This window comes from Cavia porcellus, unplaced genomic scaffold, assembly GCF_034190915.1.
Source record: "Cavia porcellus strain 051 isolate PalLab524CR breed Dunkin Hartley unplaced genomic scaffold, mCavPor4.1 scaffold_17, whole genome shotgun sequence".
NCBI classification, from domain to species: Eukaryota; Metazoa; Chordata; class Mammalia; order Rodentia; family Caviidae; genus Cavia; species Cavia porcellus.
This window is the reverse complement of record NW_026947500.1, coordinates 70,756,745-70,777,857: the sequence shown is the minus strand read 5'-3', so window position 1 is coordinate 70,777,857 and position 21,113 is coordinate 70,756,745. Positions and strand designations below refer to the sequence as shown.

At 59.1% G+C, this 21,113-nt stretch overlaps 1 protein-coding gene across 3 annotated transcripts; it reads left to right on the top strand.

Moving 5' to 3' along the window:
* The first annotated feature begins 1,755 nt into the window (after window positions 1–1,755).
* On the top strand, window positions 1,756–21,018 carry Elavl3 (ELAV like RNA binding protein 3). 3 transcript variants are annotated; one of them, XM_063228721.1, is made up of 7 exons: window positions 1,756–2,139; window positions 11,045–11,261; window positions 11,446–11,549; window positions 14,310–14,463; window positions 14,553–14,778; window positions 15,507–15,545; window positions 17,848–21,018. In XM_063228721.1, the coding sequence occupies exons 1-7, from the start codon at window positions 2,131–2,133 to the stop codon at window positions 18,197–18,199; spliced, it is 1,101 nt and encodes a 366-aa protein (XP_063084791.1). In that variant the 5' UTR covers window positions 1,756–2,130; the 3' UTR covers window positions 18,200–21,018. The 3 variants fall into 3 exon arrangements, with proteins under 3 accessions (XP_063084791.1, XP_063084792.1, XP_063084790.1); XM_063228722.1 differs by having other exon boundaries at window positions 1,757–2,139; window positions 11,042–11,261; window positions 17,869–21,018; XM_063228720.1 differs by having other exon boundaries at window positions 1,758–2,139; window positions 11,042–11,261.
* The last annotated feature ends 95 nt before the right edge of the window (window positions 21,019–21,113 follow it).

The following is a 21,113-nucleotide window of genomic DNA, read 5'->3' as shown; positions in this document are numbered from 1 at the left end:
ATTGGCAGCAACCGTGGCCCCATTTCCCGGAGCAGGGTGTTGAGGCCACTTCCTCCCGCGGCCACCAGGGACGGCGGTGGGGGATGGAGTCACCGCCGCTAGGTGGCGCCCGAGCTGCGCAGGCCCGGGCGGCGGCAGCCACGTGACCAAGGGACAGCAGCCAGGAGTCGGGGCACGTGCCCCCGGGGAACCCAGCGGCACCGCGCTTAGATCGGCCGCGGCTAAGCCTCGGGGCCGGAAGAATCTGCGAGGATGCGCAAGTCCAGCCGCCCTCGCCCGGTGCCCTTCCTCCAGTGCAGCCGGAGCCGTCAGTTTCCATGGGAACCGCACCGGGGTCTTCCCTCTCGCACCACTACCGATCAGGCGGGACCCCCGAGAGGAACCCTGGGTGGGGAGCAGTCACACTGCCCAGGCAAGCAAGCCCACGAGGGCCACCCGAGGACCCGGACGGTCACCGCCCGGCTGGCGCGGGCCGCCGTAATTGGCCTGCGCCCTCCTCCGGCGCGGCGGCACCCTTGGTGCGCGCACCCTCATTGGCTGCGTCTCCGGGGCGTCTTCTGGCAATTGGGTCTCCCGAGGGTCATTCCTGATTGGCCAGCCTGAGCTCCGCTCGCCGTGGGCACTCAGGAGCCCGAAGGGGCGTAGGACCAGGACAGGCCGGGGCCCCCGGGTCCTGCGTTTGGGCGGCTGGGTTCCGCGTCCGCACCGCCGCTCGACCGCTGTCTGTGGTGCTGAAGCCTCCCGGACACCACCCTCCACCCGGTGCCAGGCAGCGCCTGCTTGCGCGTCTCGCTGCCGCCCCGACGTAAACGTACACGTGCGCCCCAGCAGCAAAGCCCGAGCCAGTGCAGCTTCACCGAAGGCCATCGGGGACGCAGGAAGCCAGGGCGTCTGGCTGGCAGGCCTGCCACTGGAGCGTTACGGGGTCCCAGGAGGATCTGGGGTGCAGCTCAGGGGTGGAGCGCTGCTTGGCATGCGCGAGGCACTGGGAGGAGGAGGGAGACGGAGGAGAGACGAATTCGCGACTGCAGGACTTCATGGAGGATGAACTAAAACCTCCACTTTATTCACGGCAGTGCGGCCTCACCTGCCTTGGAGGGTATCAGCGTCCACCCTTTGAACCCCAAGGACACCCGGCCCAGCCCAAACCCACAGGTCCTAGATTTCTTCTTCAGGCGGATTAGGCCCACCCTAGCCACCTCCACACTCCCCCGTGGTATTGATGTGGCTGTACCTGCGCTCTGCCCCAATCTGTGGGCCCAGCTTCTGCCTGTTGAAATCTTGGTTCCTTGTCCCCTTCTGGTCATCTCAGTGGACAGCAAGTCCGGAAGGTGGTGCGTTTGGGTCTCTGATCCTCCCCTCTTCTGGTCTTTCCAAATCTCGGTGCTGGTTGGAATAGGGAGCCCACTTTGCCTCCCAGACAGAAAGACTTCGAGGAGGGGTGTCAAGGCCAGGAAGCACGGTCCGCGGGGCAAGAAGGCCAGGAGCTGGCAAAGCTGAGCCTCCAGGATGCGCTTTTTTCTCTTTTTTTGGAGTGAAGAGTCCAGGCCAGCGCGCCCTCGCTCGCCTCCACCTGCCGCGCCGTCGGGCGCCGCGAGGGGGTGGGGCCCGCGCGCCTCCACCAATCAGCGACGCGGACGCTGGCAGCTGCCGCTATAAAGGGCTGGGGGCGGCGGCGGCGCGGCCCAGAGCGCGGAGCGCGCAGCTCGGGCCGGAGGGAGGGAGGGAGGGCGGGCGAGGGGAGCGGACTGAACAGCCGGGACCGGACAGGCCGGACCAGGGGCGGCGGCAGAAGGCAGAGGCGCCGCGATCTCTGTCGGGAAGCGCAACCTCCCCGGGCCCCGCGGGGCCGCGCAGGGGGTGTCCGCCACCCCGCGCCCGCGCCCGCTCCCTCTCTCCATCCCCTGCCGCCCGCAGGCCACCCCGGGGCCCGGCCATCCGCGCGCGCATCCTCGGGCTCGGGCCTGTCCCTGGCCCTCGAGGGAGCCGCCGCTCTCCTCGCTGCCTCTGCAGCGGCCGCGCCAGAGGCCGCCCGGGCGGGACCTCGGCGTGAGCATCGGGCGCCCCCCTCGGAGTGCACGACCCCCGGAGCCGCCCTCAACACGGACCGCGCCCGCCGGGCACACAAGAATGGTCACTGTAGGTATTGCCCTGTCGCTGAGCGAGATGAGGCGGGAGGGGCTGGGTCCAGGCTCCACGGAGACGGTGGGGGTGGGGGGGTAGGACCAGGCCTAGCTAGGCCTGGTGATGGGGAGGCAGGACCGCGCCTCGGCCTGAGATGGAGCAAGACCGCGCCCTGAGTGCTGGGGGCGCTGAGAGCCCGCTGGGAGGCCTCGAGGAGCTGGGCTGGGTTGGGGGGGCGCCCTGGAGGCGGGATCGCTCCCTCCTCTGAAGGCCGGTGGGGGAGGGGCCGTGGCGGCGGAGGATGCTTGCTTCATCTGGGCCCGGACACTGCAGGCCGCCTGGGCACACTTGGGGAGCCCCCCGACTCCATCACGGGTGCAGGGCCGGGGCAAGATGTCAAGGCATCTCCCAAGAGCCTCGGGGAAGCTGGTGGCGTCGGATCTGGCGCCCTGGGCCCTGATCGCACCCGGGCAGCGGGCGTCTCGTCCTCGATCGCACCCGTCGACCTTGCGGCAAGCGGGGAGGGGAGAGGAGGGGGCGCGCCCCGAGGCCCCGCGGGCCCGCCGCGGCCGCTGCGTCCCTTTGTTTCTCAGCGCTTCTTCGCGGGCCGTAGCCTTGCGCGGGCGCCTCGGGCTGCAGGGAGGGGGAGGGGAGGGGAGACTCGCGGGGGGGCGCTTCCTGGCTCCCGGTGCCCGTTGCCTGTCCAGGGAGGTGAGCTAGGGCTCAGGCAGCCCCTCAGGCCAGGTCCGGGCACAGCACCTCGCCAAGGGCCCTGGGCCGCGGGGTGACCTTGAGCGCGCCCGCCCGCTCGCGCCGCTCGCCCCGCGCCCGGTGCTTTCAGCAGCCGCGGAGCTGGTCAGCTCCCGGGCGCGCGCCCCGCCCGCCGGCCACGCCCCGCCACGCCCATCTAGGCCCCGCCCCAGGCCCCGGGGGCCCCGGCCTCGCCCGAGCCCTCGGAGCTGCAGCCGGCGGCCCGGGCGTGTCCCGGGGGCGGGGCGGCCGGTTCTGGCTCCACCCCGCCCCTGCCGCGCGACTCGCTCCCCGCGCCGCCGAGCGTCCTTTGTCTGGTCCCGGCGCCCGGGCCTCCCTTCTCGGTTCTTCCCGTCTCTCCGTCTCTGCGTCGTGTCTTGGTCCGCGTGTCTCTTCCTGGACTCCCGATTTCGAGTCCCAGCCTGCACCGTGGGTGTGGGGACGCCCCGGCTCCCCCTGAGTCTGGGCTCTCCTGCTGGACCCCGAGACCCGCCCACCTGGCCTGCTGTGGGACCGGGCCGGATGCTTTCCCTCCCCGGGCCGCACCGTGCTCACCGCGGGTGCAGGAGCTTGGCCTCCTGAGGGCCCTTGGAGCCCCAGGGCAGTCCAGTACCCCCGAGGCTTCCTCCTGTCTGGTCCCCGCCTTTGTAGAAAGGGAAAGTGATGCACAAAGGGGAAGAGGGTGTGGCCAGAGGTCACACAAGGGCTCGGAGCCGCGGAGGCCTGGGGACGCCGGCGCAGGGACACTGAGGCACTTGAGTCACGGGGAGAGAAGGGGAGGAAGTGAAGGGATGGGCTGAGGCCATGAGGGCCCAGCACGGAAGGAAAAGCACCCAGAAGTAGGAGGCTCAGCCGGCACCACGCGGTGGCCCGGCCTTCCCGAGCCTGGCCAGTCAATGCCCTATTGTCGCTGGTACCCAGGCATCTGCCAGGGTGGCTGGGGCCCGGGGCACGGCTCGGGTAGAAGGGGTCAAACGCAGGAGGGTCTGCAGCAATTGGTCTCAGGTGCGTTCGCAGCAAAGCCATGTGTCCTGCCGACACGTAAATGGTGGGAAAGAGTTAGAAAATGCCAGAGGAGAGTGACGGAGAGAGACACCGAGGGCAAGAGGAGAAAAGAGAAACCAGAAGAGGGAGAGCTCAGAGACCACAGTGGAGACCCAAGGGGTGGGCTGGAAGGGGCTGGAGGTTCCCGGGATCCCTGGCCAGCCTGGCCTCTGCATCTTGGCCCTGTGCTCCTCCCTTCCGGCCTGGCCTCTCCCTCCTTGCCGACATCCCAGGCCACAGACCCCCTGCGGGCCTCCGCCAATCTGATCCCCATTATGGGCTCAGCCAGCTCAGCCGCTGAGGGCACAGTGTAACACTGACCCCGCTAAGCTCTGGACGGATGGGAAGGAGAAGGGTGCTGGTGAGGTAGGTAGTAGGCCGCCCGGCGCAGTGGGTGCGTCCCTAATCCCCATAACTTTGGGAGGCTGATGTAGGAGGATTGCAAGTTTGGGCCTAACCTGGACAGTTAGTGATTTAGTAAGACTTTGTCTCCAAATCAAAAGGGTTGGGGATGTAGCTCAGTGGAAGGCCCTGGGTTCAATCTCCAGTATAAAAAAAAACCTCAACCGGAGTCTGACCCATGCAATTTAACTCCATTCGAACTGGAGAGCGCTGGGGTTTGCAGCCTGGAAGGCCATAAACCCTGAATTAGGAGTGGAATGCGTGCGATGCTGCCTTCCTCACCTTCTCCTCCTTTTGTCACTCTGAGTAACTCCCAGGACCTTCGGGCTGACCCTGGGTAGTTTCCCCACCTGACAAATGGGGCCGGAAGTCTCCACCTTGTCATAGTGGCTAAGGGCAGGCTGAAGTCTCCGCACATGCGCAGTGTGCGGGCCTCCGAAGCCAGACTGCGCAGGCGCGGCCATTATTGCAGGCGCATCTCATCTCGGAGCTCACCCACACTCACCGGGCGCCTCGGTGGCAGGCCCCCAGTGGAGGGATTGAGGCCGGGGAGGAGACGTGACCACGGGGTGCGGCAGCAGCTGGCATGTGGTCGCCCTCAGTAAATATTTACTGAGTTGCCTGGTGAGTGGCAGGTGCCTGACATCCCCGCACTTGGGAGGCTGGGGCAGGAGGATCTCTGTGAGCTCGAGGCTGGTTTGGGCTACATGGTGAGACTTTGCCTGAGGAAAAAAAAAAGTACTAAGTTGAATGAGTAGATTCCACCAATTAAGTGGGTTGTTCCAGCGGCCAGGGGCTGGAGAGGTACAGAAGCTCAGTGGTAGGTTTGGCATGAACGAGGTCCTGGCTTGGAAATCAGCACAGAGCAAGCAAAACAAAACAAAACAAAACATCGATGCCTGAGGCATGGCAAACAGTAACGCTCAGCTTTGCTTTACTATTCTTTACTTATTTTGAGACTGCCTCGCTGTGTAGTTCTGGTGGCTTTGCACTCACTCTGTAGCACTGAGCCACACGTGGGGCAGCAGGGAGGTGTTCTGCGGTATGCTGGGCTTGAACTCACAGCAGTCCTCCTGCCTCAGCCTCCCAAGTGCCGCCACCACAGCCAGCTGCGGGTATGGGTTAAGGGCAGGGTTGGTGGGTGGGTTAAAGGCATTCAGAGGGTGGGTGCTGGGCCTGCTCCCTGGGCTCAGGTGTCTTGTTCGTCACTTGCATCTTTGTAACTTGGTGCACCTCAGCTTCTCACTGAGGGAGAAAAGAACCTCCTTGTGTTGGGAGGATGACTTAGAAGTCTGACATGGAAAGTGTTCTCTCCACGGTGGGAAATCCGTAGCTATCTGCAGCATAGTTGTTCTGAGAGTGTCTCTCCGTGTCGCCCATGTTGACCTTGAGCTTGCAGTGACCCTCAGTTTTCCAAGTGCTGGGATTACAGCCATGTGTGGCTTTGGTCACCTTTGGGCGCAGTGTTAATGCACAGACCCGGATGCAGATCTGTGCCTTTAGTAGCCGCTTTACAGCTGGCCCTGGTGGCAAACATTACTAATCACATTCTTTCTGAGGCTGGATGGGGTGTCACAGGACTTCCAGGGCATCCCCTGGGCAGCCACTCTCAGCTGATTCAAGACGTTTACCTTCTGTGCCATCCTGTGTGACCCAAGGCCTTGTGGATACAAGGCGAGGACTTTACCACCGAGCTACGTTCCCGCCCTGTGCCATCATTTTTATTTTTGGGACCGGCTCTCCCTATGCAGCTTAGGCCGGCCTTGAGCTCACTTTAGCCCAGGCTGGTCCCCAACTCTCAACAATCCTCCTGCCTCAGCCTCCCGAGTGCTAGGATGACAAGTGTCAGCCACCACGCCCAGCCTGGGCCATCAGTTTTATAAGAATAAATGAAGCCAGGCATGGCGGCATGCACCTGTTATCCCAGCACTTGGGAGGCTGAGGCAGGAGGATTACTGGATCCCAGGAGTTCTCAAGTTCCCCATTCATGTTGCCCAATAACTCTGAGCCCAGTTTCCTGATGTGTACATGGAGAATGTGCCTTTCAAGACGGTTGGGAGAATGAGTGAAATGATGTCTTGAAGTTGTCTCCGCAGGGCCTGGCATGCAAGGGATGCTGGGCGCAGAGCGCGGTTCTCCATAGCGGAGCGGAAGCCAGATGGCGTGGTGGCAAGCCTGTCATGCCAGCACCCGGGAGGCTGAGGCAGGAGGATCGTTGTGAGTTCAAGGCCAGCCTCTTCCAGAACAGTTGCCTGCTCCCCACGTGTGGCTTCAGTCCCTCCCTAGGCCGCAGAGGACCCCGTAGGTCAGAGTGTACAGTGCACCGGAGCAGAAGCCCAGAGCATCAAGTGGTAGATCCTGGAACCCACAGCTTACAACTGTTAGCACTGGACCCATCTTGGCTGGCAGTGGAAGCTGGGAATCCTCTCAGCAGCAGGAAAACACCTTGGCACAGTCTTTTGTTCTCCACCATTTTTTTTTTTTTTTTGTCTTTCTCCTTTTTATCGGTACCAGGGATCGAACTCACGACTGCCTGCTTGCAAGGCAGGCGCTTATGCCGCTGAGCTAAATCCCCCGCCCCTCTCCACCATTTTTTAAAGTTGAGTCTCACTATGTAGTTCAGATTGACCTTCCACTTGAGGCCATCCTCCTGCCTCGGCCTCCTGAGTGCTGGCATTATTCAGGCACAAGCCAGGGCGTCCTGTGGGCTCACCACGTACACGCTGTGTGATCAGGGGCAAACTCTCAACTGTCTCTTAACCTGCGTTTTTCTCATGTGTTAAGCAACAGGGTGGGGAGGGGAGGGCATCTTGTCTGTTCAGGGTGATGAAGAAGAAATTTCTAGCCAGACATGCTGGTATGCGTTTGTCATTCCTGCGTTCCAGGAGGCTGAAGCAGTAAGACCACAGGTTCTAGCTCAGCCTGAGTGAGTTAGTAAGACCCTAAGACCCTGTCTGAAGAGCCAGGCTGGGTGTTAGCTCAGTGCAAAGGCCCTGGGTGTAGCTCCCAGTGTCACACAAAAAAGGCGGTGACTGGAGAGAGAGAGAAATTCTGTACGAAGTATCTACACGGTGCCTGGAGGAAACCCTATAGTGTCGATATTTGGGGACAGTTATGGTCCTGCTTCCCGATCAATCATTCCTGGTTTTTTCTGGTGAAACCGAACTTGGCTTTGGAAACCCTTAATTCATTCCTCTGAAGATATGGTCAGTCAGTCAGAGGTGTTTTTGTTGCTGTTGTTCACTTGCTGTTTGTTGGGTTTTTTTTCTGCGTAGGGGATGAATCAACATGAGTTTTCAAGTGTAGGTGCCCTGTGTGCCAACTGTGCCATGGATGGCTAAAGAGATCCGGTTACTGTACCTCCTGTGACCATGACAGACAATACCAATCAATCCCAGCCATTCTAATCCATGCCAGACACTACAATCACTCCCAGTACAGTGTTCTGCTGGGATCAGATCCGACTTTAAGGTTTCCCTGTCTGAGGCCCTTCAAGGAGCCATCACCAGTAGTTCTGGTGAACTTGTTCCAAAGGTAAAACAGCCTGAAGAGGTGAAAGGGTACATTCCAGGACATACACGGAGCTGTCAGAGGTCAGACCAGTCTCAGTGGCTGTCATGGGCACACTTAGAGAAGGGTAGGGTGGCCTCCATGTCTAGAGAGGTCTGCGTTTGAATTGCAGTCCACCAATTTGCTGTGATTTCTGCAAATTCAGCATCTCTGAGCTCACGTTCCTCATCCATTGTACCAAAATTAACTTCTCCCTTTCAGAGTCTTTGTGTGAATTAAATAACAAGCAAAAGAGGTTCTGAACCAAGATGCAAAGAATGCCAAGCACACGAGCAGGGCCCAGCAGCACCCGCCTGATTCCCGCGCTGGGGGCGGAGGCAGGAGGGTCACCGCAGTCAGGAGTCAGCTGGGGCTGCACAGGGAATTCAAGTTCAAGCTGAACTGCATCATGAGACCCTGGCAAAACAGAAAAAGAAGGAAGAGAGAATACAGAGGCCAGGTGTGGTTGCTCACGTCTGTAATCCCAGCACTGGGGACGCTGAGCAAAAGGACAGCCCAAAGTTCAAAGCCAGCCTGAACTAGAGTGAGACCCTGTCTCGAAGAAACAGGAAGAAAAATGAGAGAGAATGTGGTACTAACCTGCGCCCCGGTAGGGCACTAGCTCAGCACGTGTCAGGGCCTGGATTTGATCCCCAGCACCACAAGAAAGGAAACCTGAACAAGGGAACTCTCGGAGTTTCAGAAGACAGGTTGAGCATAGCTGAGTGGTGAGCATTCGGTTAACCTGTGAGCCCTGAGTTCCGCTCCCAGTGCTGTAAATCAAATCCAGAGATCTATGTAAACAAGACCGGGCTCAGGTTATCCCCCATGGTTGGCTTAATTTTGGAAAATCCATCAGCATAATTCATGTATTAAAACTAAAATATTATTATTTTTTGTCTTTTTGAGACAGGGTCTCTCTATGCAGTTCAGGCAGCCTTGAGCTCACTGTGCAGCCCAGGCTGGTCTTGAACTCACAACGATCCTCCTGCCTCAGCCTCCCGAGTGCTGGGATGACAGGTGTGAGCCACCGCGTCCGGTATATTATTATTATTATTATTGTTATTATTATTTTGGTACTGGGAATCAAACCCAGAACCTCGTGCTTGCCAGGCAGGCACTTGCACCTCTGAGCTGCCTCAGCTCTAAAAAAATCCTTTCAATAAGTATATTAACATTTTGTCAATAAAATTTTTCTTTAAAAAGTGTTGATATGAGAATGTGTGCACGCCTGTGATTCTGTGTTGAAGGTTGAGTCTGGGGCCTCATCTGTAGTAGACAAGTACTCCCACACTGCTGCGCCAAGCCTTAAACAAAATATTCTTGCCAGGAGTAGTTGTACATAGCTATAATCCTAGCACTTGGGAGGCTGAGGCAGGAGGATTGCTGCAAGTTCCAGCCAGTCTGGGCTACTTACTTCAAAGCCAGCTTGTCTCTATAACAGCCAAAAAGCAAAAAGTTCTTCGTCTGATAAAGGCCATCTATTTTTAAAAATATGATAACAAAGATCATTTTAGCTGTGAAATATTTAAAGTATTTCCTTTTTGTGTGTGTGTGTGTGTGTACTGGGAATCAAACTGATGACCTTGTGCTTGCCAATCAGGTGCTTACTCTGCTGAGCTCTTTTCCCTCTTTTTAAACACATAAAAGCATTTCCTTTAACGTCAGGAATGTGGAAGCCGCTGCCATAGCCCCTGCAATAAGATAAGAAAAATCAGTAATGGGTCGAGACAGGAGGTGAAACAAAACTGTCATTGTGTGCAGATGTCTCATGTTCCACCCAAAATCCACACCTGCAGCACACACCTGTGGCCCCAGCACGAGTTCAAGGCCAGCCCGGGCTCCATAGCGAGGTCAGGGCAGCCTGAATCAGGGAGTGAAACCTGTCTCAAAAATCAACCAGACAAACAAAAGGTCTCAAAAACCACAACAGCTCAGAGGCGGAACCAGGAGAGTAAACTATCTAATGGTTTCCCGTCTATGTATAAAGCACAAGAAACAGTAACTGGGACAGGACTCACCTTTGGCAGGAAGAGAGAAACATGAGAGGGGGATTTAAGGAACCTGCGAAGCTACTGATGTTCTTACATTTCTTATTCTGAAGATGAAATTGTTCATTTTACTGTTCTGAAAACCACAGATTGGGGCCGGGGATTTAGCTCAGCGGCGTAAGCACCTGCCTTGCAAGCACATGGTTGTGAGTTCGATCCCTGGTACCAATGGGAAAAAAAAAAAAATCCACAGATTTTAGGGTCTGTTTGGTTTGGTTTTGGTTTTATTTTGTTTTCGTTTCTTGAGAGAGGGTCTTACTATGTAGCCCAGGCTGGCCTCAAATTCCCGGCAGTCCTCCTGCCTCAGCCTCTTGAGTGATGGGCTCACAGGTGTGCAGCACCACCCCTGGATATCCGCTTGGATATGGGATGTATTTGTCTGTTTTCAAAAGCTGTAACAAAATACCTGAGTCTAGATAGCAATAAAAAGTTTACTGAGCTCAGGAGGCTAAAGCAGGAGGGTCGCTGTGACTTTGAGGCCAGTCTGGGCTACACGGTGAGTACAAGGCCAGAAAATTCAGTTCTGAATGCAGAATGTCAATGATCAGACACATTTATTTGGCCTTGTTCCGTTGGCTCAATCACAATGGGACAGAGAAGTAGAAACAAATAGCCGCGTGCCGAAGAGTGGCCCTGCTTGATAAAAACCTACACTAGAGAGACTCCACCAGGTCTCCTGATAGCTGCATCAGTCCCTTCCAAGGGCAGTGCCCCCAATGACCTAATTACCTTCCGAGGCCCCACCTCTCTCTCCCCTGGGGACCCCACGAAGCTTTGGGGCAACTGTACCCAGCCTGCGGCAGGTGGTATCTGTACCGGGCTTCTTCCCGCGTGTCCAGAGGGTCGCTTTGCTGTGTTGTGCTGGCTTTAGGGATTAGGAATGAAACATGGTCGCCGGCGTGACGCGAAACCTGTAATCTCTGTGAGCTCAAGGCCAGCCCCAGTTCCGAGGGACACCCTGTCTCAAAACACTAAACACAGAAACAGCAAAGCACGGTCCCCCGGCTGTGGCAGGCAAGCCCGAGGCAGACGTGGGGCCCCGTCACGGCCGCCCGCCCACCCTCCGTCCCCAGCGTCCCTGTGGGACCGGGCGGTGAGCGGGTGCGACCTGTTGTCTCCAGCAGATACTGGGGGCCATGGAGTCTCAGGTGGGGGGGGGCCCGGCCGGCCCGGCCCTGCCCAACGGGCCACTCCTGGGCACCAACGGAGCCACTGACGACAGCAAGACCAACCTCATCGTCAACTACCTGCCCCAGAACATGACCCAGGACGAGTTCAAGAGTCTGTTTGGCAGCATCGGAGACATAGAGTCCTGCAAGTTGGTTCGGGACAAGATCACAGGTGTGGCCGCTGCCCGGGGTCAGGTTTGGGGGGCGGGCGGCCGGGGTACGGGGTACAGGTGGGCCCGGGCAAGGGGCAGTGTGCCACTGGGGGTGCGGTCTCATGAGGCACAGGTAAAGGGGGCCCCACCTCTGGGGGCGCCCCCCATTCTGGGCACCGAGTCACGTGCTGACCTCGTACCTAGGCCAAAGCCTCGGCTACGGATTTGTGAACTATTCTGACCCCAACGACGCAGACAAAGCCATAAACACCCTCAACGGCCTCAAACTGCAGACCAAGACCATCAAGGTGAGTGCCCCCCACCTCGTCAGCACCCCCAGGACTGCCACCTGGCTGGCCTCACCCAGGGGCCCCAGACCCTCCATGGCTTCCTGGCTGCTTCACCTGGCACCTGGCGGTGGGGCGAGGGAGGCCATTGGTCTGTCTGTCCAAACCTCAGTTTCCTGGCCTGTTAATGGGGAGAGCATCAGCTCCCCCGTCTTCGGATACTTTCAAAGTCAGCCAGACCCAGAGGTAGGACGGCATCCAGGGTCCTTAGGGCCACCCCCGCCTGCCTTTGTCCTGGCCTTGAGGTGGGGGCCCAGCTGCCTTCTGGAGCCTAATTAGGGTGCGGGATGTGGGATTGGGGCGGCCCCTCCCCCAGCTCTGTGCCGCACCCCTCCCCCACCGCTCCCCTCAGCAGCTGCAGCCGACCCTGGGAGCCCAGATCCCTTGGGGGATCACCATGGAAACCCCTCTCTGGGTCTGCCTGGGGGTGTGTGGGCTCCGCCCCGCAAATCTGCTCCTGGACCCTGAGGGAGGCCGGGCAGGGGTGCCCATCTGGCCCCCCATTTGCCGGGGGGGGGGGGGACCGAGGTATAGGAATCTCTCCCTGTCCTGTCCTTCACTTGGGCCTGCTAGGGAGAAACGAGGTCTTGACCTGGTGGCCCCACGGCCGGCAGCTGGACCCAGAAGTCCCCGGCGTGCGAGGGCGGCACTAGTGACTAAATATAAGCGTGTGTTCCGGTGCGTGCGACGCCCTGAGCTGAGAGACGCCGTGTTTCGGGATGAGGTGGTTGTGTAACCTGGCGTCTACGCAAGCAGCTCCTGTCATGTGTCTCTGTCTGGGTGACGCGTGTCCCCCAGGGTCTGGAGAGGCTGGTGTGGCAGGGACAGGTGCTTTCTGACACCAACACTCTGGCGTGACCTGGCGGGGCACCGTGGGTGCGTCTTTCTGTGCCCCGCTGGGGACACGACGCGTGTGACCCGGGTGCTCTGTGCTGGGCGACAGGCGTGTGTCCTTCAGTTCTGCCAGTACTCTTGAGAGCCGCGTATCACAGGAAACCCTGCAGCAGCAGCTCCCTGGCACCCTGGCCAGTTTTCCCAGGGTGGCTGTGCTGCGTGCGGCACCGAGGGGCCTTGTGTGGGCCCCTGAGGTGGTGCCACACGGTTGGGCCCCCCGAGTACTGGCAGACTCAGACCAAAGTGTTTGCAGTCACTCTGTGTCCCGGCTGGCAGCCTGTCACGGGAGGAGTTTGCAGAGCGCCTCCATGTAGGAAGGGCAAAGGCTGTGCAGACCCCCAGTGTGCCTTAGGGCATCCCGGACCCCAACCCCCCTCAGCACTCAGGACACCGCTCCGTGTCTCCAGATCCAAACACAGTTGCTCTCCTCTCCTGTAAGGTCAGGTGCTTGGGAGGCTGAGGCAGTAGGGTTGCAAGTTCAAGGTCAGCCAGGCCACGTAGGGAGAGGCTGTTTCCAGATAAAACGGGCTGGGGATAAAACCTCCCGTGAGGCCCTGGGTTCAGCGCCTCAGTGCGGCAGAAGCTAACCCTGACACAGTAAACCAGCGGCAGCTGCCAGGTGTGTCTGGAGAACCCCAGATATGCAGGTTCATTAATCAGACCCCACCCCAAACTACCCCCACTCGGTTTATCTATTTTGTTCATTTCTTAATTAGTTATTTCTGAAATAATAACACATAACTCGTTGCCCCAAACAAAGACAGAGCCTCGGCAACCACTTCTATCCGGAAAAGAAAGAGAAAAATAGATGTCTGCAGAGATCAGGGTGTGGGGAGCTCGTCCTGCCCCGTAGGTCACCCCCTTAGCGCTTGGGGGCGGAGCTCCGGGCCACGGTTAGGAGACAATGCGGGGGTCACACAATCCGGGCTGTTTTGTAAATGGACTTTTCTTTCCCCCACTTAACAATACTCGCCACTGTTTGGGGAATCAATGTCCACGTCCAGAGTTTCTTCCGCAGCTGCAGCACTGCCGAGTTGGGCTGGACCCCCGGGGGCAACCTGAATCGCATGATCAGCTGAAACCTGTAAATTCACGTTTACATAGGGCAAAGATGCGCTTGGGAAAGAGTAATTGAGATGGGATCGGGCCCTGGGAGAGGACGGGGAAGAGACCTCCACTGAGACCTGGGAAAGGAGGGAGAGTTCCAGGCAGAGCAAGAACAGTACGTGCAAAGGCCCTGAGGCTGCTACAGGCCTGGGGGATTTTGAGGGACACGAGGAGGCATCTGTGGCTGGATTAGAGCAATGGAGAGTGAGGATCAGGGCAGAGTATGCAGGGCATCATGAGCTTCAGGAAGGACTTTAATGCCGAGGAAGGTGGGGACCACAGATGGTTCTGTGCCAGGGTAGTGACCTGGCTCAAGTGTTCACAGGCACCCTCTGGCTGCCGTGGAGAGGAACCACGTGAGCATGGGAACCAGGTGGTCTGCCGTGATGGCCCAGACAGGGTGAAGCCAAGAGTTTATGGGGGCTGGAAAGTGACTGTGAGGGACCAGAAAGTATCAGAGACACCCGAGGCGGAGACCAAACGACGGCGCTGCCGTTGCTTTAGGGTTTGGGTCGGGTCAGATCCCCGTCTCTGGCCCATAGCAATGTCCCCTCCCCAACCACACCCCGCTCCGTTCCTGGCATGGGATCCAGGAAAGAGAGGCTGCTGGGGCCTGGGTGCGATGGTGCCCACCTGTGACCCCACCTGCTCAGGAGGCTGAGGCAGGAGGCTCTCCACTGCCCGCCCAGCTCACCCTGCCCCTCTGCTGCGCTGTCCCAGGTGTCCTACGCCAGGCCCAGCTCCGCATCCATCCGGGATGCCAACCTGTACGTCAGCGGGCTCCCCAAGAGCATGAGCCAGAAGGAGATGGAGCAGCTCTTCTCACAGTACGGCCGAATCATCACCTCCCGCATCCTGGTGGACCAGGTCACAGGTCAGGCGGCGGGAGGGCAGAAGGAGGGCACCGGCTGGCCGGGCAGGGCTGGGCAGGGCCCGGGTGACCCGATGCCCCGCTCCCGGCAGGCGTCTCCCGGGGTGTGGGGTTCATCCGCTTTGACAAAAGAATCGAGGCCGAGGAGGCCATCAAGGGACTGAACGGGCAGAAGCCGCTGGGCGCGGCGGAGCCCATCACGGTCAAGTTCGCCAACAACCCGAGCCAGAAGACGGGGCAGGCGCTGCTCACCCAGCTCTACCAGTCCTCGGCCCGGCGCTACGCGGGTCCCCTGCACCACCAGACGCAGCGCTTCAGGTGAGCCCGCAGCAGAGACGGGTCCCCACACCGGAGGGCCGGGGCAGGAGACGGGACCCCACTAAATCCCTGAGCTACCCGCCTCGGCCACCAACGTGTGACCCGCCTGCCTCGGCCTCCCAAAGCGCTGCGGAGTCAGGCCCGGGCCACCTGCCTGGCCCGAGGGCCGTGTCGGGGTTCAGGGGGCTGCTGAGATCTGACTGGGGGCCTGGTCTCTTTCTTGGGCGCGTAGCGTCTGGACCTGGGTTTGCTCATCTGTGACAAAAACACCAAGTGTTTCCCGAGCGCTCGCTGCAAGCTGGGTTCGTTTATTATTTATTCTGCACAGTGACCCCCTGAGAACGGAGGGTGAGCCTCAATAAAGCGCAGGCAGCCAGGTGCCAGGCTCAGTCAGCACCCAGGGCCCCGCCACGCCGTGGGGAGACATGGAGCGTCCTCGCAGGGTCGGGTGGCCTCGGAGAGTGACCGCGCCCTGGCGCCGGGGCAGTGGCTGTGGCTGTCACTGTCCTCTTTGTTAGGGCCCATCCTAACTCGGAGACGCCAGCCCTGGGCCCAGATGGGCCCTGCCGGCCACCGGGGAGGGGAGGACAAGGGCGCAGGGGCGGTGCTGGCGACTGCGAGCCGTGCCAGGCGCGTCCAGCCGGGCAGGCGGGGGCGGGCTGCCCTGCGGGTGGGGGCGGGGAGCCGGCCGGGCCAGCACAGCCAGCGACCCGCTTCTGCCTCCACAGGCTGGACAACCTGCTCAACATGGCCTACGGAGTCAAGAGGTAACGGTGCCCCCGGCCCGCCGCCCCCAGCTGCCCCTGCTCGGACCCGCCCACGCATGCCCTCCCCACCCTCAGCCCCACACTGCCTCTGCCCCTGAGCTGCGGGGCCTCCCTGGCTTACAGCAGCCCGTTTGTTTGGTTGGGTTTTTGAGACAGAGTCTTGGCTGTGTAGCTCAGGCTGGCCTCAAACTCACAGCGATCCTCCTGCCTCAGCCTCCTGAGTGCTGGGATGTCGGGCCTGTGCCACCACAGCGGGTGTTTACTGCATCGAGAGCTGTGGCTGGGGCTTTCCAAGCAGGTGCTGGGCTTGGGGCTGGGGTCCTAACAGGCCCCACGGGATGGGATGGGGTGGGATGGGATGGGATGGGCGGCAGTGAGGCTCGGCCCTGAGGAACCGCGTGGTGGGAGGTCACCACTAGGAGCTACTGCGGAGTTCAGGCCTCCGCCTTGTTAGGGAAGCAGGGCCCTGGAGCTACGCGAGGGCAGATGAGGGGTGATGGGGATCTGCAGACCCCACCCATCTGGGGTGACCATGGTAATGCAGCCGGAGATGAGCAGAAGCTGCATTTCCTGGCTGAAAATCCAGCCCCTGCAAAGGCCATAGGCCAAAGGCAGCCCACGAGGTCCCACCCCAAGCCGAGTAGTTTAGTCCTGAGGGTCAGGCGCCCGGTGGAAATCCGGTAGAGTGGGGTCTGTCCTTTCATTAATTCATTCAACAAACACCTCCTGAGTCCCTATCAGGTGCTAATCTGTGACAGGAGGATGCCAGAGAAGGGGAAGTGGTATTAAATACAGCAATCCCCCTCATCTACTGGAGATGTGTTCTGTATGTATATAATACAGTTTAGGAAGAATTCATTACAGTCACACATTGCCATGAATCCCTCTCACCTCCCCCACCCCCCACACCCTTTGAACGCTCTTATCCCGTGGTTCCTGCCACTTTCTGTAGCAGCTCTGGAGGTCTCTTTCAAGAATGTCTGTACAAGGTGTGATCAGAAACACAGTGACGCTGGGCGTGGTGGCTCACGCCTGTAATCCCAGCACTTGGGAGGCTGAGGCAGGAGGATCCTTATGAGTTCAAGACCATCCTGGGCTACTGGGGGGAGCTCAAGGCAGCCTGAACTGCATAGCGGGACCCTGTCCAAAACAAAAAAATCAAGAAAAACCAGAACAGAAAGACAGTGACTGCCACCACCGAGTGCCATCTAACGGGAAGGCGGCTTGCAAACCCCGGCCCCGGGGTCCTCAGCCATCCCCTCCCAGGATGGCAGCAGGGCACTTACGGCACCTCCTGAGGCAGAATCACCGTGAAGGCCCATGTTCTGATGAGTTCAGGACAGCAAGGCGGCCGGAGGTGTGAGGGGCTCTCAGAGCCGCCCCACAGTGGCAGGGATGGCGCTGCATAAGCGTGTTGGGCTGGGGTGAGCGTGTGGATGGGCAGCCGTGGTCATGTGTCTTTTACTGTAATAAACCTTTTTGTTTTCTTGTCTCTTTGAGGCAGGGTCTGGCTGTGCAGCCCAGGCTGGCCTGGGACTCACCACAATCCTCCGGCCTCGGCCTGCCCAGGGCTGTGGTTACAGGAGCATGACGCTAGGCCTGGCACGTCTGTTTTGGTTTTTTTTTTTTAGAATCAGGGTCTTGCTGTTGGTCCAGCTCACTTGGATCTTACCGTATAGCCCATGTGACCTGAGCAAAATGTGCTCAGCTTTTCTTTCTGTCTTTCATTCTTTTTTCCTCTGGGTTTTGTTTTTGTTTTGTTTTGTTTTGTTTTGTTTTGTTGTCTCTTTGAGGCAGGGTCTCACCATGCAGTGGCCCTGAGCTCACTCTGCAGCCCAGGCTGGTCTGGAACTCGCAGCGATCCTCCTGCCTCAGCCTCCCGCACCCTAGAGCCGCACCCTTTGCCCACTTCCACCCCTTTCTAGAGTGTTGTGTGTGCCGTGCCCAGAGCGAGGTGGAGCTCAGGTCGCGGGGATCACACAGGGGGCACTTGGGGGAGGACGGAGACGCTGTGTGTGATGGGGGAAGGCCAGCGAGGGCCGGAGGAGGCCACCCTGGGGGTGACAGCTGGTCACCAGGGACCCCGCGGCCCAGGGCCTGGGCACACAGCGGGCAGAGTTGCGGAGGGCAGGCAGGGTGGCAGCCGGGGTGCTGACAGGCACAGGCGGGGACGGAGGTGGCAGGTCAGTCCCCAGGGCGCCCGGGCAGCGTCAGGCCTCGGTGGGGCGGGTGTGCGCGAGGGGCCCGCAGGGTCGGAGGCTTGCCAGGGGTCAGGGCAGAGCCCGCGTGACCCCCAAAGTAGTCCCCTGTCGCTCATCGCCAGGTTCTCTCCCATCGCCATCGACGGCATGAGCGGCCTGGCCGGCGTGGGGCTGTCGGGGGGCGCGGCGGGCGCCGGCTGGTGCATCTTCGTGTACAACCTGTCGCCCGAGGCGGACGAGAGCGTGCTGTGGCAGCTCTTCGGCCCCTTCGGCGCGGTCACCAACGTCAAGGTCATCCGCGACTTCACCACCAACAAGTGCAAGGGCTTCGGCTTCGTCACCATGACCAACTACGACGAGGCGGCCATGGCCATCGCGTCCCTCAACGGCTACCGCCTGGGCGAGCGCGTGCTGCAGGTGTCCTTCAAGACCAGCAAGCAGCACAAGGCCTGAGGCCGCGGGCAGAGGGGACCCCGCGGGGCGGCGGGGCCCAGGGCAGGCCCGCCCGGCGCCCTGTCCCTGCGTCTGTCCGCCGTCCGCCGTCCGTCCCGCGGGGCTGCTCACTCTCTCCTCTTGGTTTGGTTCACGGTGAAGGTTTTTGTTCCTTTTTTCAGCTAAAATGAAAGCAGAGCTGCACCCCCACCCCACCTTTCACCGCCCTCCGTGGGATGGCTTGGGGGACACCGGAAGGGGGACCCTCCCGGCCCAGGCCTTCCCAAGACCGACGGCTTAGGTGGGTCTGGAGAGAGAGGGAGGGAACAGGTTTAAAAATCCCCAAAATAAAAAAAAGCAAAATGCGAAGAGGGGTGTGGGCACCCCTGGCTCCCAGAACCCCTGGGGGGCAGCAGGGGGGAGGGGCCGGAGCTGACACAAAATGGAGGAAAAACAGGGGGGTGGGAGGGGAAGAAAACTCTATTTTTGTAAAAAGGGAAAAAGACCTCGTGGAGAATTTTTACTGGGGATTCTTGAACTTGAAAAAAAATCACAAAAAAAGACAAAAAAAACAAAGAAACTATTTTGGCAGGTTATGTTTACCAACCGGGGCACAGGCAGGGCCGGGGGGTTGGGGGGCCGCAGGGCCGCACACGGGGGCACACGGGCTCACGCCACACGGGGACGGAGACACGGACACACGCAGACACACTTAGGGTCACCTTAGGAGCTCACTGGCCACACCCAGATGCACGGAGGGGACGCATCCAAAGGAGACAGTTTTGGGGCTGCACAGAAGTGGGCACAGACAGGTGCAGGACAGTGCAAGGCAGGGGCACCGGGTCCCCCTGACGGGGGCCACAGGGCGGGGACACACAGGCTCAGAGCACCCTGCGCCAGCTCCTCCTCCCCGTCCCGTCCCGGGGCGCCCTCCCTCGGGTCCCACCTCTCAGCCCCCAACACAGGCATCCACATGCGTCCAGGCACCCAGACACAGGATACCTCGGTCCGCTTGGGCGTCTCGGGGGACACTCGAGGCCCAAGGACTCCCTGTCCCCACGAGGGCCGGGCAGCCCCCCTCAGGCCCTACACCCCTTCCCGTCCACTTCGTCCCCCGCTTTTTGGTTCATTAGGTTTGGTTTTGTAAAATTTTTTGTCTCCAGGTTGGGGAGGGCGATGGATGGTCACACTCTGAGCTGGAGACCTCGGCCCTGGCTTCTGTCTGGATTTTGCACCCCCTGACCCCCACTGCACACCCCCACCCCACACCTTCCCGTTCCCTGGTTTTCACTGATTTTAAAAAAAAAAAACAAACTCCTATAGAAGCCAAAGGCCGGAGCCCCGGCAGCCCCTCAGCCCCTCGGCGGGCCAGTCGAGCCGGGAATCGCCAAGCCCCCTCTTAGCACAGTGGCCATCTGCTCCCCTGTCCTTCTGTCCAGTGTCCGGCCACGGCCCCGACTCGAGCGTCCGACTCTCTCTCCCCGCCCCTCCCGTGTTGTTATTAAACGTCTGTGGGGTTTCTGCTGCAAGGAACAAAGAAAAAAAAATCAAAAAAGCAACAAAAAAAGAAAAAAAAAAAAAAAAGAGGAAAACACAAACAAGAGGAAGGGGGGAAAAAGCAACAAAAAAGAAAAGAGAAAAAAAAAACTTAAAAAAAAAAAACACCACACATAGAAGAGACAAAAAAAGAAAAAAGCAAAAAAAAAAAAAAAAAAAAAAAAAGACATAAACTGGCACCAGTGGACTTTCTTGTACTTATTTGCTGAATTTAGCTTCTTGTAGTTTTAACTTATTGCTATGTTAACTATTTATTGCCCCTGTTGACTGTGAGGACCTTTGTGTATATTTCTGTTCCTTCACCCGGTTTGCAAGTTAAAGGGACTCCGTGTTCTTTGTTTCTTTAAGTTTTGCTGAGATGTGATTATGCCTAATTTATTTATGAAAGGGGAAGTGGAATCATTAAAGGAATAATAATTATTAATCGCAGTGATGGTAGCCGAGCGGCAGCGGGGGAGTGCGGTTTTTCGGGGTGTCCCCCACCCCCCGCGGGCCGGCCACATGGGGGGTGTCAAGGGGTTCATTTTGCTCTTGTCTTGAGAAATTTTTTCAGTCCTATTTAGCTGGTGAAAATCCTAGCTTGTTCATGATACACGAATCTATTTATTCTCGTGGTTTTAAGTCTACCCTTGTCTCCCTCCCTCCCGGCAGGGCAGGGACCCCCCAGTCCCCCCAGTGGGTCCAACCTCTCTCCTGCTGTCTCTGGGGCTTTCTCCCCGACGCCCTCCGCATAGAGCAATAAGGGCTGGGTCGTCCCCCACCCTGGGGGCCAGGCTCCGGAGAGGGGGACTCCTCCCCACACCCCCAGCCCAGGCCTAGGCTCCTGCCACCCCGACACTGGGAGGGGACCTCTTTTTCTAAATCACAGAGCTCAGCCCAGCCGGGCCCCCTCCCTGGAGGCCGGCCCCCCCAGGGGCCGGGCCAAGGGCTCCCCGGGAGGGGACCCCGGGCTCCCACCTCCTGGGGTCGCGGGCAGGGCCAGCAGGGAGGGGGCTCAGCCCCTCCAACCCTCCCTTCATCCTGTAATTTATTCGGAAGGTTTCAGATCACGACAGAGTCCATGTTGGAGGTGATACAGAACTGTTTAAAAAAAAAAAAAGAAAAGAAAAAAAAAAAAAAAAACCAAAAGAACAAAAAAACCAACCCAAGGAGAGAACACTTTGCGTTGCGTTTAGACTGTTTATTGCCAGGGTTCCCGGCCTGGCCGCGGTCACAGACTTTTACATGGAATTGTTTAATTATTTGTACTTTTCATGCCAGAAAATAAAAAGTTCAGAATCTTACAGTCTTGGGTGATGTGTGCGGGGGCGTACCGGGGGGCTGGCTCCGGCTGGAGGACTGCCCTGGGGTCCCGGGTTCTGAGACAGGGTCTCCCCGT